This window comes from Armigeres subalbatus, chromosome 1 (genome assembly GCF_024139115.2).
Source record: "Armigeres subalbatus isolate Guangzhou_Male chromosome 1, GZ_Asu_2, whole genome shotgun sequence".
Classification (NCBI taxonomy): Eukaryota; Metazoa; Arthropoda; class Insecta; order Diptera; family Culicidae; genus Armigeres; species Armigeres subalbatus.
Window position 1 is genome coordinate 27,164,004 of NC_085139.1, and position 16,247 is coordinate 27,180,250.

At 39.9% G+C, this 16,247-nt stretch overlaps 2 protein-coding genes across 2 annotated transcripts; one reads left to right on the forward strand and one right to left on the reverse strand.

Annotated features, from left to right (window-relative positions):
* Positions 1-622: 622 nt before the first annotated feature.
* On the reverse strand, positions 623-9,399 carry LOC134206044 (uncharacterized protein K02A2.6-like). The gene is made up of 4 exons (XM_062681726.1): positions 8,262-9,399; positions 1,311-1,523; positions 855-1,217; positions 623-735 (listed from the first exon to the last, which is right to left on the reverse strand). Exons 1-4 carry the CDS (start codon positions 9,397-9,399, stop codon positions 623-625), a joined length of 1,827 nt encoding a protein of 608 aa, XP_062537710.1.
* Positions 3,288-6,801, forward strand: LOC134213337 (uncharacterized). Its single transcript, XM_062692323.1, has 4 exons — positions 3,288-3,461; positions 3,702-3,829; positions 4,659-6,651; positions 6,748-6,801. The coding sequence occupies exons 3-4, from the start codon at positions 4,702-4,704 to the stop codon at positions 6,799-6,801; spliced, it is 2,004 nt and encodes a 667-aa protein (XP_062548307.1). The 5' UTR covers positions 3,288-3,461; positions 3,702-3,829; positions 4,659-4,701.
* Positions 9,400-16,247: the final 6,848 nt, after the last annotated feature.

Below are 16,247 nucleotides of genomic sequence, written 5' to 3' on the forward strand. Positions count from 1 at the left end.
AATCCTGAAAGTATTTCCAGATGAATTGCTGAAGAAATTACCGAATGAATTCCCCGGGGTTTGTTCTGAAGAAATTCCTGGAAGAACTCTTGGAAGATATCCTGGAGAAACTCTCAAATTAATTTCCGAATGAAATTCTGGAGTAAATTCCGAGTGAAGTTCGAAAAAAATTCTAGGACAATTCCTCGGAAAAATTCCCAGAGAAATACCTGAAGGAATTCATGGAGAAGTACCCGAAGGAATTGCCGGATAAATACCTGGAAGAATTTCCCGGGGAAATACTTGGACGAATTCCTGGAGAAATTCCTAAAGCAATTTTTAAAGTGTTGTGATAAATGGGCCGATGATTTACACAACAAACAGATTAAAATCTTTATTTAAAACTAATTTCAACAATTTAAAAAACGCGGCGTGGTTACTGTTGCAGTGGTGGTGAATGCACTTAATGAATGACTGTTGCTGTCGGCTGACAGATCGCTTCCTCTCGTTCGCTCGCTCGGTAGACGTCAGTCGCTCTGACAGATTGTGTCAGACGATGAGCCCACCGTTAAATAGATGGTGCGTTTCATGGTCGTAGGGTGGTCCTCCCAACACCTCCCCCTCTTAAAAGAGATGATACGGCTCATACCTCACGGGTTGTCTTCTGGTTCTCGAAGACTGGCGAAGCCGGCTCGGTTCCTGCTGAATAGTAGCTCTTGGTGGCTTGACTGGTGCTCGGCGATGAACCTCCCTTGACTGTAGTTCATTAAGGATATTGCTACTTGCTGAAGCTGACTGCAACGGTTCGGATGGTTCTGGTACTGCTGGTACAGTAGCTGTAGGTTGACTGAGACCGCATGCATCCAAAAGTATACTGAGCGGGATTTGAGTACACTTGTTTTGCGCTGTTGATGATAGTTGTTCTGATTCATACCGTTTCTTCAGTTGATTGCAGTGTGACCTAATAAGGTTCCGCTTTTCCGGTAGCCACACGTTGTAGATGACTCGACCAATCCGTTCTAGTACTTGACCGGGTTCCCATGACCAGGTATTGTTTCGATGTACTTTCGTCCAAACCAGCTCTTCTGCATAGTAGTTTCTTACTTTCGTGCCATGCTTACGGTTGAACTGACTTTCTTGCTTTGATTCGGCTTGCTTGTAGAACGAAGTTGGTGGTTTCAGTAGATCTAGTGATGTCCTTAGTTTTCTTCCCAGTAACAGTTCTGCTGGTGACTTCCCTTCAGGTGCGCTACGACAAGGAGTTGAGCGGTAGCACAGAAGAAAAGTGTCAATAGCATCGCGGAGTGTTTCTCCCCCCGATGTGATTTTACGAAGTCCTCGCTTGAATGTGTCGACGAATCTCTCGGCGAGTCCGTTTGACTGTGGATGATACGGCGGCGTTTTCAAATGTAGGATGCCACTGTTACTGCAAAAGGCTTCAAAATCTTCACTGGTGAACTGTGTACCGTTGTCTGTAACCAATGTTTCCGGCATTCCATTTCTGGAAAAGATCTCACGGAACATGGCCACTGTAGTGGACGTTGCACAGTGGTGCGTTTGGCTAAAATCGTGAACTTTTTATTTTACCACTTCAGGGTGTTATTTTTTGGCATCGGTGTCTTTGGGAATAAATTTTAGAAAAATATTGCGCATCGAATGACAAAAAGTTGTAGTTCCAATTTTTGCCACAGGTGGTGCTGCAAAATGTAACTTCTTTAATAAACGATTTTTAAATATGGTGTCTTTGGCAAATTTGTAGTGTAATTTATTATGAATTTTATTGCTGAAGACACCGAGTGTCCATCTATCATCGTTTTTGAGATACGGGCGTTTTTTATGGACAGACCCTAAAAAAACAGTATTTAAAGATATTTTCGAAACTAACAATTTCAGGTCAATACAATGTTCTACAAAAATGTATATATAATCAAAATATACCACTTTCTGGAAGAAACCAGGGATGTTTTTTTGCAAACATGACTTGTTATCGGCGATTTCGGGTCGAAAATAGTGATATTTGAAGACTTCATATACAACAGAGGTGCAAATTGGGGCATGGAAATCCCCACAGGATTTAAAATATCTGGTCTGTAGTTTCATATACATATAATTATGTCTGTCTCCACGTGTATCCAAACAAGTATTTCTAAATTTCATAAATCGACATTTTCAACTGATATTTATATAATAATTGAGAATGCACCACACTGCATGCCTTGCTGTTGAATGTTAATGTCAAAAGAAGTGCAGCGTCAAGCTATTTTTTGTTCTCTTCATCCAATCATTTCACACAATGCAATTCTGACGTCATACGCTTAGGGATGTCGTAAAATCCCGAATAATCGATTAGTAACTAATCGATTACTCTTTATTCTTATTGAATCGATTCATCGCTAAGTAATAATCGATTTAAAATTAATCGATTATCACAACGATGAATCGATTAATCGTAGTAATCGAATAATGTGCGACATCTCTATAACTCTAAGCGAGAGAATGAATGAGTTGACACCTTAACATTATACACTTAACAATTAATCCCAAGCAGTATCTGGTTTTCTACCCACCAACTGCCAGCATTTAGGTGCTATCATATACATACATTTCAATTAATCGATTAATCGTTGAGATAATCGAATTATTTTGAATCGATTACTTACCAACGGTTAATCGATTCAATAATCGACAAGAATCGAGAATAATTGATGAGTTACTAATAGATTAATCGGGAATTAAAGACATCTCTAAGAAGTCGCAAATTAATCGATAAATCGATTCATCGTTGTGATAATCGATTAATTTTAAATCGATTACTAACCAACGATGGATCGATTCAATAATTGACAAGAATAAAGAGTAATCGATTAGTTACTTTTTACTTTAACATTCAACAGCGTGGTATGCAGTGTGGTGAAATCTCAATTATTATATAAATATCTGTTGAAAATGTCGATTTATGAAATTTAGAAATACTTGTTTGGATACACGTGGAGACAGACATAATTATATGCATATGAAACTATAGACCAGATATTTTCAATCCTGTGGGGATTTCCTTGCCCCAATTTGCCCCTCTGTTGCATATGAAGTCTTCAAATATCACTATTTTCGACCCTAAATCGCCGATAACAAGTCATATTTGCAAGAAACATCCCTGGTTTCTGATGTATACTGTAAATTGATAAATTAATATCTTTCCGTGTAATCAGCAGATGTTCAGCAAGCGCAGCGCGCAACACTGCTGTTGGTTATTTTATTAAATAAATCAGAGCCAGGAGCTCTCTTCTGTTTTACACCTCGAACGAACAACACGTAATTTTATACTCCCCAAGAAACAAACCCCCCAGTTGTAGTTGCTCCCTGCAGTCTTATTAGTGGCGACGAGGAAAAAACGAACCGACGGATCACCGCAGCTACTGGATCGTATCAGCCTTTGCCGACGGAAAACCAACAGGAGACGGCGGCTGTTGTTTCGATTGCCGGTAGGTAAAGTGATACCGTGATAGTGATAATTAATCACAATAGCACACATTTGGTGGCATATATTTCGGAGGTGGCAAAGTGCACTTGCCCACCGAAACGCCATTTGCTTATACGGCGTCGGTTTCAAGCAAAACAAAAAGTGTTTTTAAAGAAAACCTAGTATTTCAATTCAATTGTTTTGAGTGACAAATCTATTATACATTATAATAAAAGTGATTTTTCTTTTATTTGAGACATAGGGGCATCTGCACAGTGGACCGTCTGTGCGGCGGTAGTGGTTTAATTTTGATCTTTTCCTTTTCGCTCCGCTGGAAGGTTTTCTGGTTCCTTTACCTGGGAATCGTGGTGAGAGTAAAGGATTCATCGGGTGAGTAACGAAATCTGGTTTAATTGGCGTTTTACGTTTATTTTTTCGCATTTACCAGGAGTGTTCGCGCAATTTACATAAGTAATAAAAAGTGATAATTGGTTTTGCGCAGTGTGATATATTGGTTAAACTGAAGCCAGAATTAATTTTGATTATTGGTGATTTTACTTTTCTCTATAGTGTGTCAGGAAAAGCCGCGCATTTTTTTTTTAAATACTATACAAAAGTGATTTTGCGCAAGTAACGTGATTTATTGCATGTTTTGTATTTCTATTGAACAAAAGCTGATATTTGTGGTAGCTTTTGGAATTGTTATTGACACAAAACAATGAAACAATAGGTTTTTCCATTCGTTAATTATTGATAGAGAATGTTTACCAATTTCAATAGCCTTTTACAATTGTTGTTGTGAATCTGTTTCGAAATCAATTGTAAGAGTAATTTATTTTTGTTTAAATTAGATTTTGACAAATATGTCCTACATTATAGCTCCCAATATTGAACCATACAGTAAGCGACAATCATTTACTTCTTGGATTAAGCGATTGTCTTGCCATTTCCGAGTGAACAAAGTCAAGGATAATGAGAGAAAATACCAGATGTTTTGTTTGGGAGGTGATTTTTTATTCGATATTGCAAATGAGATTTTCCCTGCAGATAAATTGTTGGATGTGTCTTATGAAATATTAGTTCAAAAACTCAAGGAAAGGCTTGATAAAAACAATGTTGACTTTGTGGCTTCAATAAAAACCAAATATCCATTTTTTGATTCGGCAAATAATGATTATCCACATAATACGCAAAGTTGTTTTCTTTCTCAACAATTTAGGTACCAAGACGCATCTGCTTGTTCATCGCATCGACAATTGAAAATGGATAGCAACCAATGGACGGTAGACCAGCGTACCTGTGACTACTGCGGACAACAAGGACACGTACGAAAAAGGTGCCGTGAACTAAATCCTAAAAGGAGCGATGAAGAATCTTTTGTGGTTCCGGATAACTTGTCCGAGCGTCTGGATAATTTAAAAGAAATTAGTTGTGAATTGGATAACAATGAGCCAAGTGATTCCGTATTGGAGTGTATGGATGTTTCTTCCATCGATAATTTTAGTAGTCCTTGTTTGTTGAATGTCTCTATTGAGAATAATTTGACAAAATTGGAGATTGACAGTGGATTTAGGACAGCTGCTCCAAATTTCAACCAAACATTAAGTAAGAGGTTCAATAAATTATTTGAGATAAATAGTTCCAGGGTGACAATTTCTGGTCAACATGATGTTACGGTTGAATTGAATAGGACAAAAGCAATATTTAATCTGCTAATGCTTGATTGCTATTATCACTTTATTCCATTACTAGGAAGAACGCGGTTGAATGAATTCTTTCCCAACTGGAGATTTTATTTTGGCATTTCTTTGCCAGGAAATAATATTCGCCAAAAACAACATAAAACACCTACTGGAGATATTAAGATTAAATGTGCTGATGTATTTGTCAGAAATTCAAGTAATTCTATTACTAATTGTGAAGCAGATGTGATTTTAAAAAGTAATTTACCAATTTCAAAACAAGATAATGACTTTCCTTATGATATGAGGCAGAATAATTTTAAAATTTTTGTATTCAATTTCAAAATTCCTAATATATTTTCGTCAAAATCTTTATTTGCGAGTTTTATTTCGCAGTTGGTTTTGAATGTGTCAGTTCCAATACAATGTAATAAATTTGTGAAAAGTAATATTATAACTGATGATTCTTTGGCAATTTCCATAGAGACTATAAATGATATATTTCAGAAAAACAGAATTTATTTTACACGCTATTTGTGGCCTAAGAAAACTGACAAGCATGGTTTTAAAATGCTTAGAACTAAACCAGATTTCTATGATCTTGACGTGTGTTTATTATTCCAGGACAAAGTGAACATTACGCAGAAATTTCAAGGAGAAATGATTAAACTTGAACGTGTCATTCACGAGGTCATTCATGATGGCATCATTGATATGATAAAATTCGTAGAACAAGCGGTTCACTTGTTTGGTTTTGACACGAATTTTGTTGCTGTTTGTGGCGTCTGTTCCAATATGGCAATCATTCCAAAACATAATATTAATTCAAAATTTTCAAACAGTGTACCTACTAAGAAACCATCGGTAGGAAATGATTTCTCTAAAAGGGTGGAGGTAAAGCGAATGATTAAAATTGACAACTATTTGGTAGTTATAGCTAAATTGGTTATGCATTTTGCGAGTTTTTTATTGGACAACGTCACAATGTATGACAATGGTTTCTTACATAAAAGTTGTAAGTTGTACTTGGAAAACCAGATTAGTTTACGTTTAAGCTTTAATGATACGACAATGGTTGGAAATTTTCCTCCTGAAAAATACTATACCCATACATCTAAGATGTTAATCTGTTTGATTAAAACGAAAAAGCATAACAAACCGCATATACGTGGAAAATGGATCAAAGCATCTTTTCTGAAACGTTTTTCTCAAAATGTATTACAGATCATGGTTGGAAACGAGGCGACAACAACGTCCCATCCCAATCAGATCAGAGTCCTTGAGGATGGACATGGAGTTACGGGTCTGTCGAAGCGGGTAATGCGAGTGGTCGAGACTGGTCGTCCGCTATCGACTGTCGAGATTACCGAGAATGGTCGACCGTTGCGGACTGCAGCTGAACGCATGATGGAGCCCGTACTGAACGAGAGCGATATCTGGCAATTACCAGGTCATAGCAATGGAAGCGCCTCGAATCAACGCAAGTTAATGAAGAATAAGAATAGGAAAAGAAAATTCCCGTCAGAGCCGGTAGAGCTTTCTGGCCTACCTAGGCGTTCAATAAGAATTAGAAAAGCTAGACTAAAAGTACTTTTTGTATTGATAATTTTTTGAATTTTTGTTCAGTCTGAGTCTCCTTTCCTTCTGAAGGGGGAAGAGCTGATGTATACTGTAAATTGATAAATTAATATCTTTCCGTGTAATCAGCAGATGTTCAGCAAGCGCAGCGCGCAACACTGCTGTTGGTTATTTTATTAAATAAATCAGAGCCAGGAGCTCTCTTCTGTTTTACACCTCGAACGAACAACACGTAATTTTATACTCCCCAAGAAACAAACCCCCCAGTTGTAGTTGCTCCCTGCAGTCTTATTAGTTTCTTCCAGAAATTGGTCTATTTTGATTATATATGCATTTTTGTAGAACATTGTATTGACCTGAAACTGTTAGTTTCGAAAATATCTTTAAATACTGTTTTTTTTAGAGTCTGTCCATAAAAAAACGCCCGTATTTCAAAAACGATGATAGATGGACACTCGGTGTCTTCAGCAATAAAATTCATAATAAATTACACTACAACTTTGCCAAAGACACCATATTTAAAAATCGTTTAATAAAGAAATTACATTTTGCAGCACCACCTGTGGCAAAAATTGTAACTACAACTTTTTGTCATTCGATGCGCAATATTTTTCTAAAATTTATTCCCAAAGACACCAATGTCGAAAAATAACACCCTGAAGTGGTAAAATAAAAAGTTCACGATTTTAGCCAAACGCACCACTGTGCGTTGTAATACGTTTGGTCACAGAGAACAGACGTTGAAGCTGAACTCGCTATGTTGTGATAACTTTTTACTGTTCATTTTGAATAACTTTGGAATGTCGACGTTATCCTGTGCATAATCAGCGCTAGCGTCAATAAAAAATGCCACTGTGCGCTAGTGTCGTTATGCATGCAAGAGCATACCAGCGCCATCGTGTTGTCAAAATGCGATTGTGAGTTGCAATCACCGACAAACCGACGTGCCTGCCCATATAAAGTTCTTCAAATTTCTTGGCAATTACTCTCCTTTCATTACCTAGCTCCATCTGTGCGATGGTTTACACAACAGCTCTCACAAATGTGCGGGCAAACTTGGTCATGCACTCTTTAATTTATTTCATCAGCTTCCACATAATAATCAATATTCGATATTATAAATATCAAGAGTTTTATGATAGGATTCTTTAGCCAAATGAAAAACATTCGACTTTCAAAAATGTGTGTAATGATCCTAAAGACTTAAATGTTGATTTAATCATCGAAAAAGATTTTCTATTGCTTGGTTATTTTTATCTTCATCGCTGTGTAGATTGTTTGAAACGTGCATATAATGTTTACGTCGACCAGCTGGTGAATTGCGCGCATTTTGATTTTTCTTTTTCTTGACTTTTTCTATCAAATGAACGTTAATGTCAGTAATGACAGAACGAGTTACTACACTCGTAGTAAAACGATGGTAATTTTTTTTGCCAATTTGGGAATCAGAGAGGCCCGTCGGTTTGTCGGTGTTGCAATGTCGACGTCGGTGGCGTTGAGGTTCGGTATGTTTGTTTACACATGTTTTGCAAGAAATTTTGTTCGAGCCTCCATGTCTGTTCTCTGTGGTTTGGTAGAGATGACTTCTGGCCACTTACTGAATGCGTCGACAACAATCAAATAGTAATTACCGTCGACTGGTCCAGCATAGTCTGCATGAATCCGCTGCCAAGGTTTTTCTGGTGTAGGCCAAGACTCCATGTTGGTTTTACTGTTGGTCTTGGCTGCTCTCGAACATTCTACGCACGTACGAACACGATGATTGATCTGCTCGTCGATTCCAGGCCAATAGACGTAGTTACGTGCTATGGATCGCATTCTTTCTACTCCAGGATGTCCTTTGTGTAGTACTCGTAGAACTCGATCTCGAAATTTTGATGGAATAACCAGTCGTTCCCCATAGGTGAGGCAATCGGAGACAATGGCTAAACTGCCCCGACGCTGGTAAAACTGTTGAAGCTGTGGATCGCTGATTTTGGACTGATTTGACGGCCATTCTGTTCGAACGAACTGCTTAACCTGCTTCAATACTGCATCCGACTTTGTTCCTGCTTGAATCATCTTGAACGTGACTGGCAGAGCTTCCACTGATTGCTTGACGATGTCTTCCATGGTGTCTTCCAGTTCAATCGATGCGATGACATATTCTTCATTCGGACGGACGTGAGTGTTGATCAGGCAAGAAAGGATATCAACATAACCAAAACTTTCCGTACTCACGTATTTGATGTTGAAGTCGTACAGTAGCAGCGTTAATGCCCATCGCTGAAGTCTGTTGGGTGTATATCTTGGAATGCCTTTCTTGGAACCAAAAATAGCTAGTAAAGGCTTGTGATCCGTTTCCAGTATAAACTGTCGTCCAAAAATCATACGGTGGAGCCGGGTTACGGCGAAAATCAGTGCGAGTCCTTCCTTCTCGATTTGGCTGTAGTTGGACTCGGCTGGTGTAAGACTTCTCGACGCATAGGATATCGGTTTCACTGATCCATCTGGTAGCTTGTGGGCAATGCGCGCACCGATTCCGTAATTTGACGCATCCGCCGACACTATGATTTCCAAGTTTGGATTGTAGTGCGAAAGTGTTAACGGTGACTGCAGGATTTCTCGGAACCGATTGAATGATCGCTGACATGCTTCTGACCATACCCACTTTGCTCCTGATTTCAACAGCTGATCCATCGGGAACCGTAACTTACGCATTTCCGGAACGTATTTTGCGTAATAGTTTACAGCTCCTAGGTATGAACGGAGTGACGAAACATCTTGAGGCGGTGGCATGGTGGCGATAGCTGCTGTCTTATTCGGATCGGGTCTGATTCCATCACCATCCAGAATTTGCCCCAAGTATTCCACTTGTTCCATATTGAAATGGCACTTCTCGATCCGTACTGTTCTAACCGTTGAAGCACTTGTTTCAGATTGTAGTCGTGTTCTTCTTTAGTGCGACCACCCACTAACACGTCATCCAAATAACCAGAGGTCTTTTCAATACCACTCAACACTGCGTCCATCTGCTGGAATGCACCCGGAGCTGATTTGATACCAGCTGTGAGGCGAGTATAGCGGAAAAGTCCCTTGTGGGTGTTGACTGTTAGCAGATGCTGATCTCGGGGATCCACTTCCACTTGTAGATACGCGTCCGACAGGTCGATGTGACTGTAAAACTTGCATCCGGCCATCTTGGTGAAAATGTCTTCTGGCAAAGGAAGCGGACACTGATTCGACTCCAAAACATCGTTGAGACCCGTCGAAAAATCAGCACAAATGCGAACCTTACCGTTCGGCTCCGCACTACGACGATCGGTGCTGCCCAATCTGAATGATTGATTGGTTTGAGGATTCCCAAATTCTGCAATCGATGAAGTTCATCTTCTACCGCACCTTGTACACTGTATGAGACTGGACGTTTTGGTCGGTAAACTGGTTTTGGTTCTCCTTTCAGCGTCAATCGCACTTTTGTTTTTGTGCAAAGTCCCATTTCGTTTGAAAACACTTTTGGGAACTGAACTTGCAGAGACTTTTCGGTACGTGTTTGTTCACCACTGACCTTGTTACAAAACGAACTGATAGGCACGTCCCATAATCCGAAAAGCTCAATCCAGTCAGAGCCAAGAATGTTTAACTCCAGATTGGGTGAAGCAACACGACACAAACATCTCTTCGTTTTGTCACTGATGTTTACATTGCACAAAAATTCCCGGGCGAGATCAAGTGATTCCCCTGAAGCAGATTTGGCGTTGCATGACGGTGGAATTCCTTGAGGTTGTTCGATTTTTCGCCACAATTTGTCGGAGATGATTGTTATGTCCGACGCTGAATCAAACTGCAACCTGTCGTGAACCTGGGACACATCATGGGAATGCCCTCCGTGATCCTGGGACGATCCTCCAGATCGCGCTTCCGGTTCGGGACGTGGGCCATAACTGCGCCGAATCATTTTTATTTTTTTTTTCACTACACTGCCGTATCACACGCGCGACCGTACTTATACGCATCTATTTTAAGACTGACTATAGGCTTTAACTCATCTACTCTCTTACTCTCTTTCGCTCTCAACTCACGAATGTTTAGTGGGTTCAGGCTGCATTGCTATAAAGATCAACGATATATATGCTATAAGGATCAACTATATAGTTATACGAATTATCTCTACATTCACCCTCTTGTCTACTCTGAGTTATTTATTGTTCTTCAATTGTGCAAAAAAAATACTTTATTACGATTAAAATTGAAATACATGTATTTTATTTATCGAAATGTCGTTTTCATTATTACTTTTGTAAAGTTTTTTTTTGTTATTTTGAGTGTTGTTTCTAGATAAATTACAGTTATGTTCCATGTACAGTTATGTTATACAGTTATATTTAATGAAAGGTTATTTTATTTGGCCACCTTTTGATCATCAGTTATAATTGGCATTAGAGTAAGTATGGTATTATGATGAGATCAGTGACTTACTTATAGACATTATATACGAACATGTCCTTAAATCTTCCGGGTTTTTTAATGTCCCTTTTTGGTCTCGTAGAAGTAAGCACTGATTCTTGATCTTTTCCTATGGCAGGTAATTGAGCACCATTATTGCTCAAATCAACTTCTTCGGACTCACCCTCCTGACTGTTGTTTATATCTTCATGTTTCGTACTGGATACAGATTGCCTACTTGGATCCGTCCCTAGTCCGTCAGTGCTACTATTGGAGTCCCCAATATATGAATTATCACGCAACCCTTCGTCATGTACCTTGTAATCGTATACTCTTTTAACATCTTGGACGTTTCGCGCGTATTGTACTCCCCTGTCGCTGAGAATAATTACTTTTGCCCCCTCACGGGTCAGAACCGTGTATTGTTCTTTTGAAAACAGTGGGTCGATTTTATTCGTTCTTGCCGTTGCTACCACTACTCGATCCCCGACTTTAATATCCGAAGGCTTTGCACCACGATGTTTGTCTGCATAGGATTTACTTATTAACTTTTCCAAAGCGTCACGTTCTGCAATGTCGTTATGGTCCAACTCCTTTCCAATATTCGATTCCCAAAGTGCGACGAACGATCCTCGGTACTTCCACCCCACTAGAAGCTCGAAAGGTGTGATACCGAGCCTTGAGTGGGGCTTGATAGTATTGTGTACATGGACATACCGCTGTAAAGCAGATCGCCAACTCGTTTGGTCTTCCCTGCTGCCAGCGAGAGCCTTAAGAACACCCTGGTTTTGGCGTTCTATGGCGCCATTAGATTGGGCACTCAGGGGGATAGACTTCCTTACTTTGACTCCTTTTTGTTCCCAATGTTCAATGAATTGTGCGCTAAAGAAGGGTGGACCGTTGTCGCTTTGAATAATCAAGGGAAGACCCCATGTTTCGAAGATTTTAGAGAGTGCGACAGTTGTGGTCTTAGCATCCATGGATATGATTTCAATAGCTGATAAAAATCGAGAAAAAGTATCCACAATTAAAAATTTTCCAGAGCCACAGCCAGGAACGCTCAGAAAATCAATTTGGAGAATCTCCCAAGGGCCATCCGGTAGGGTGCGACTTGAGAGAGGTAGTGGTGGGTTCCTTTTCGTGATAATTAAACAAGTACGGCAAGATTTGACGAACTGTTCCACAGCGAAGCCTACGTCTGGCCACCAGAAGTATTCTCGAATGATACGCTTCATCGCTGCAATGCCAATGTGGCCCTGATGAGCTGCTTCCAACGCTCTATAACGCAGTTTTTCTGGAAGAATTATCTTGTCCTCTTTAAAGATTGTTGACCCGATGTACCGCAAATCAGATTTGTGTAACTCGTAACGACGCAAGAAGTCTGGCCATTTGTCAGAATCTAGAGAATTTCGGAGAAATCCCATTTCTTCATCGTTTTCCGACTCGCATTCAATATCGCTCCAAGTAATGTTCATCGAGCCAGCGTCGAGAGCATACAAAACATGTTTTTCATCCGTTTCGTCGAAGGGATCATCACGCTGTGTTTTGCTGATAAGCCTCGAGAGCGCATCTGCCACATTCGTATGGCCGGGAACTCGTTTAACAGTGAAGTCAAACGACTGGAGCCTTAACGCCCAAGCATCAGCTCTAGAGACGGCTCACTTACTTGCTTTTCTACCTGCACCGAAGATAAACTCGTTCGCTTCACAATCCGTACGGACGACAAAAGTTTTGCTTGTCAAATAGAAAGAAAATCTCTCCACTCCCCAAACAATCGCCAAAGCTTCCTTTTGGGTTTGCGGATATTTTTGTTCTTGCTCTGTCAAAGCCTTTGACGCACAAGAAATAATTCTTGGCGTACCGCCCTTGTTGTACTGAATCAGAACTGCACCGAGCCCGACAGGAGATGCATCCACAAAAAGATCGGTCTCGTCCTCACTGGAGAAATAACCCAGTTTAATTACCGAAGTAAGAGCGTTTTCTTTGAGAAATCGAAATTCTGCTTCTTCATCCTCAGTCCAATAGAACGTATCAGATTTAGCTAACACCCTGAGCTTCGCCGTTTTATCAGCCCGCATCACAATAAATCTCTCCACAAAATTTATGAGACCAAGGAAACTTTTCACCTCGGAGTGTGTATCCGGTCTGCGAAAGTTCTGAATTGCCTTCAGTTTATCCTCTTCTACCATGAGACCATCCTTGGATAACGTGAATCCAAGAAATCGAAGTGATGTAACTCCGAAGACACATTTCTCCTTATTTAGGACTACGTTGTGTTCGCGGAGACGACGAAGCACCTATAGTAACGAATAGTGACAGTCAAATCAGTTGCACAAACGGTTCATAGGATAATATACCTCTTCCAAGTTTTCGTCGTGCTCTTCTTGGGTAAGCCCGAAGATCAGGAAATCGTCTAAGTAGTTAATAACTCCTTTGCACCCTGAGAGAATAACTGTCTGGCAGATTTCCTGGAATATATCCGGGGCATTGGTCAAGCCGAAGGGAAGCCTCCTGAATCTATACGTAGCATCACCGGCGAAAAAGTTGGTTAGATGTCTAGATTTCTCATCTAATACAACATGGAAGAAGGCACTGGACAGATCCAGAGACGAGAAAACGGTCGCCCCATGTAGCTTTGCCAATATTGCTTCCAGTGTTGGCATTTTGAAAGGAGATCTGATGATGCTTTTATTAGGCCCTCTCAAGTCGACTACCAACCTAATTAACAAAAGACATGAAAGTATTTGTGAGAGAAGAAAAAAAAACAATCCTAAGAACAAACCTTATGTCGTCCTTTCCCTTCGGAACTACGAGTAATGATGAACAAAACGACTTTTCCATATCCGAGGACACTGGCTCGATAATTCCTGCTGACAATAGGTCATTCAATCTTCGTTTGGCTTCTTCTTTGAATGCCGGTGGAATGTTAGTGTATATATTTCGGGATGCGGGTTTATTCTTATCATATGCTAATGAAACTGGGGGAACATTGAATTTAGGAAACTCAATGTTACTTGAAATTGAATAAATCTCTCCTGGAAAGGGATTCTTTTCATCTCTACGATTGTCCATGATCGGCACGCTTAGTCCTACTTGAAGTATACTATAGCGAAGCGCCGTGCCTCTACTAAGAAGGGATCTCGCCTGATCAACAGCATAAAATTTTTCTAATAGTTTGGGACGGTCTTCTGTAATCAATAGCTCGGCTACGAATGTTGCAAGCACCTCAATATTTCCAACAGAACCATAACCTTTCAATAGTTTATCTGATCCTGTCTTCACCTCAAATATAGCCGATCGAGTTTCATCGTTGTTCATTATCTTCCGAAAAATATCACCGTTGATAGTATTAACTTCGGCTCCCGAATCGATCAGGAACGGAATAGACAGCCCTGCTATGTATCCATGAACACAAGCCCCTTGATCAGCGTGATGCGGCTGTTCAGGTGAATTCATGACAATAGACATCGTTGCCTGTAACAAGCCAAAAAAAAAACTTGTATTCTTCAATCCTTTTGAATAAGAACATGCATTCAGAAGTTATGATAATGATTTAATTATACCGCAAACATTTATTATCATTACAGAAGTGTAAAGTACATTATGTTATAATCCATTCAGAATTTCAAGACAAAAAGAAAAAATGAGATGCAATACATCAAAATGTAAATTCGCCTTTCAAAAACTTACGTTTTGATCCTCCGTTGAATCCTCCTTGGAAAGGATAGCGATCTTCTTCGAAACTGGCTCATCAAGCTTACTGCCATTGTCTGTTGGTACCTTTCGTTTCTGGGGTTCACGGAGTAGGTTACATGTCCGAGCTAAATGTCCTTTTTGTAAACAATTGCGACAAACTTTATCCATCGAAGGGCAGTTCGATGCCGGATGGAATTTACTCATACAGCGCCAACACGATCTTGCATTTGGGCCCATACTTGATTCTCGACGATAGGCTCCTCTGTTAGTTCTCATCTGCGGATTACTGAATCTTTGTTGGTTTCCGACTGTCCTAGCCGGTTGAAAATGGCGATCATATTCGGGGCGGGTATCCGTAAAGTATTGTCGACCGGTTTCTGCAGAATGTCTACTAGTAACAATTGCAACTTGAGGAGGTGCGTGTGATTTCGCAAATATCTCTTCATTCAACTGCCCAATTTCAACTGCCCGAACCTTTTCAAGTAGGGTTGAAATCGAACCACCTTTTCTTAGGCATTTTCTTCCTATCTCGCGAATCTTCAAATTCAAGGCGTGCGACTGAATAACATCCGCGATATTATCCAAAAGCTGAGTTCCATCGTAATCACAAAGTTTTGCGATATTAATCACACGTTTCACATACTTGAGGTCCGTTTCACCAACACCCTGGGTCAATGATCGAAGCTTCTGCCTTTGAAGCAAAGTGTAATCGCGGGAACCGAAATGGTCCATTAAACGCCTCATGGCATCTGTATATGGGGTGATCTCGTAGCCTGAAAAGCCGGATGATGAACCAGTATTTTCGAATATCTCAAGTAGCTTTGGCCCTGCTTTAATGCGAAAAATACTCATTTTTGTCTCTTCGTCCGTTACTCCCACCAGCTTCATGGACGCTTCCAACAATGAACGCCAGGCCTCAAAGGACCGCTTGTCAATTTCATCTTCTCCATCCATAGGTTTACATTCACCGATGTTCAATGTTGCGATTGAGAGATTGTTCATTGATACCGATAATGATTCATTTTCGCTTTGTCGTGTAGCGCTTCGCATGGTCGACTGGTGGCGGACTCTCTCCAACTACGATGTAAGTGTAGCATTCCGCTTCCTTTCAGCTTCCAAAGCCTCCAACAGGATAGAAGAACTGTCGCTCATGATATTTGGTGGTGATCTAGAACAATTTGTTATAACAAAATAACACACATCAACCATACAACGTCAGTTTGGCTACAACAGATCAATAATATAATACTAATATGATAACCCTTTTCCTACAATTATTTTTCAGGTTATTTTTTATTATTATCATTATTTGAGTTATTCAATCAATATTCAATACAGTATACTATCAGATTTTAGTTTAAAGTTTGGTTCATAACTTGTATACCACAGCACTTATCATTTGTTATCGGTTCTAATAAGTAGTTTTA

Bases quoted from the DNA above. Each gene is read 5' to 3' on its own strand.
- LOC134213337 (XM_062692323.1), top strand. From the start codon at position 4,702: ATGGATAGCAACCAATGGACGGTAGACCAGCGTACCTGTGACTACTGC. The intron at 6,652-6,747 runs GTAGAGCTTTCT...ATTTTTGTTCAG, and splicing joins GAAAATTCCCGTCAGAGCCG to TCTGAGTCTCCTTTCCTTCT.
- LOC134206044 (XM_062681726.1), bottom strand. From the start codon at position 9,399: ATGCGTAAGTTACGGTTCCCGATGGATCAGCTGTTGAAATCAGGAGCA. The intron at 1,218-1,310 runs GTAAAATCACAT...GCGCACCTGAAG, and splicing joins CACATTCAAGCGAGGACTTC to GGAAGTCACCAGCAGAACTG. The intron at 736-854 runs GTATACTTTTGG...AATGAACTACAG, and splicing joins GTGTACTCAAATCCCGCTCA to TCAAGGGAGGTTCATCGCCG.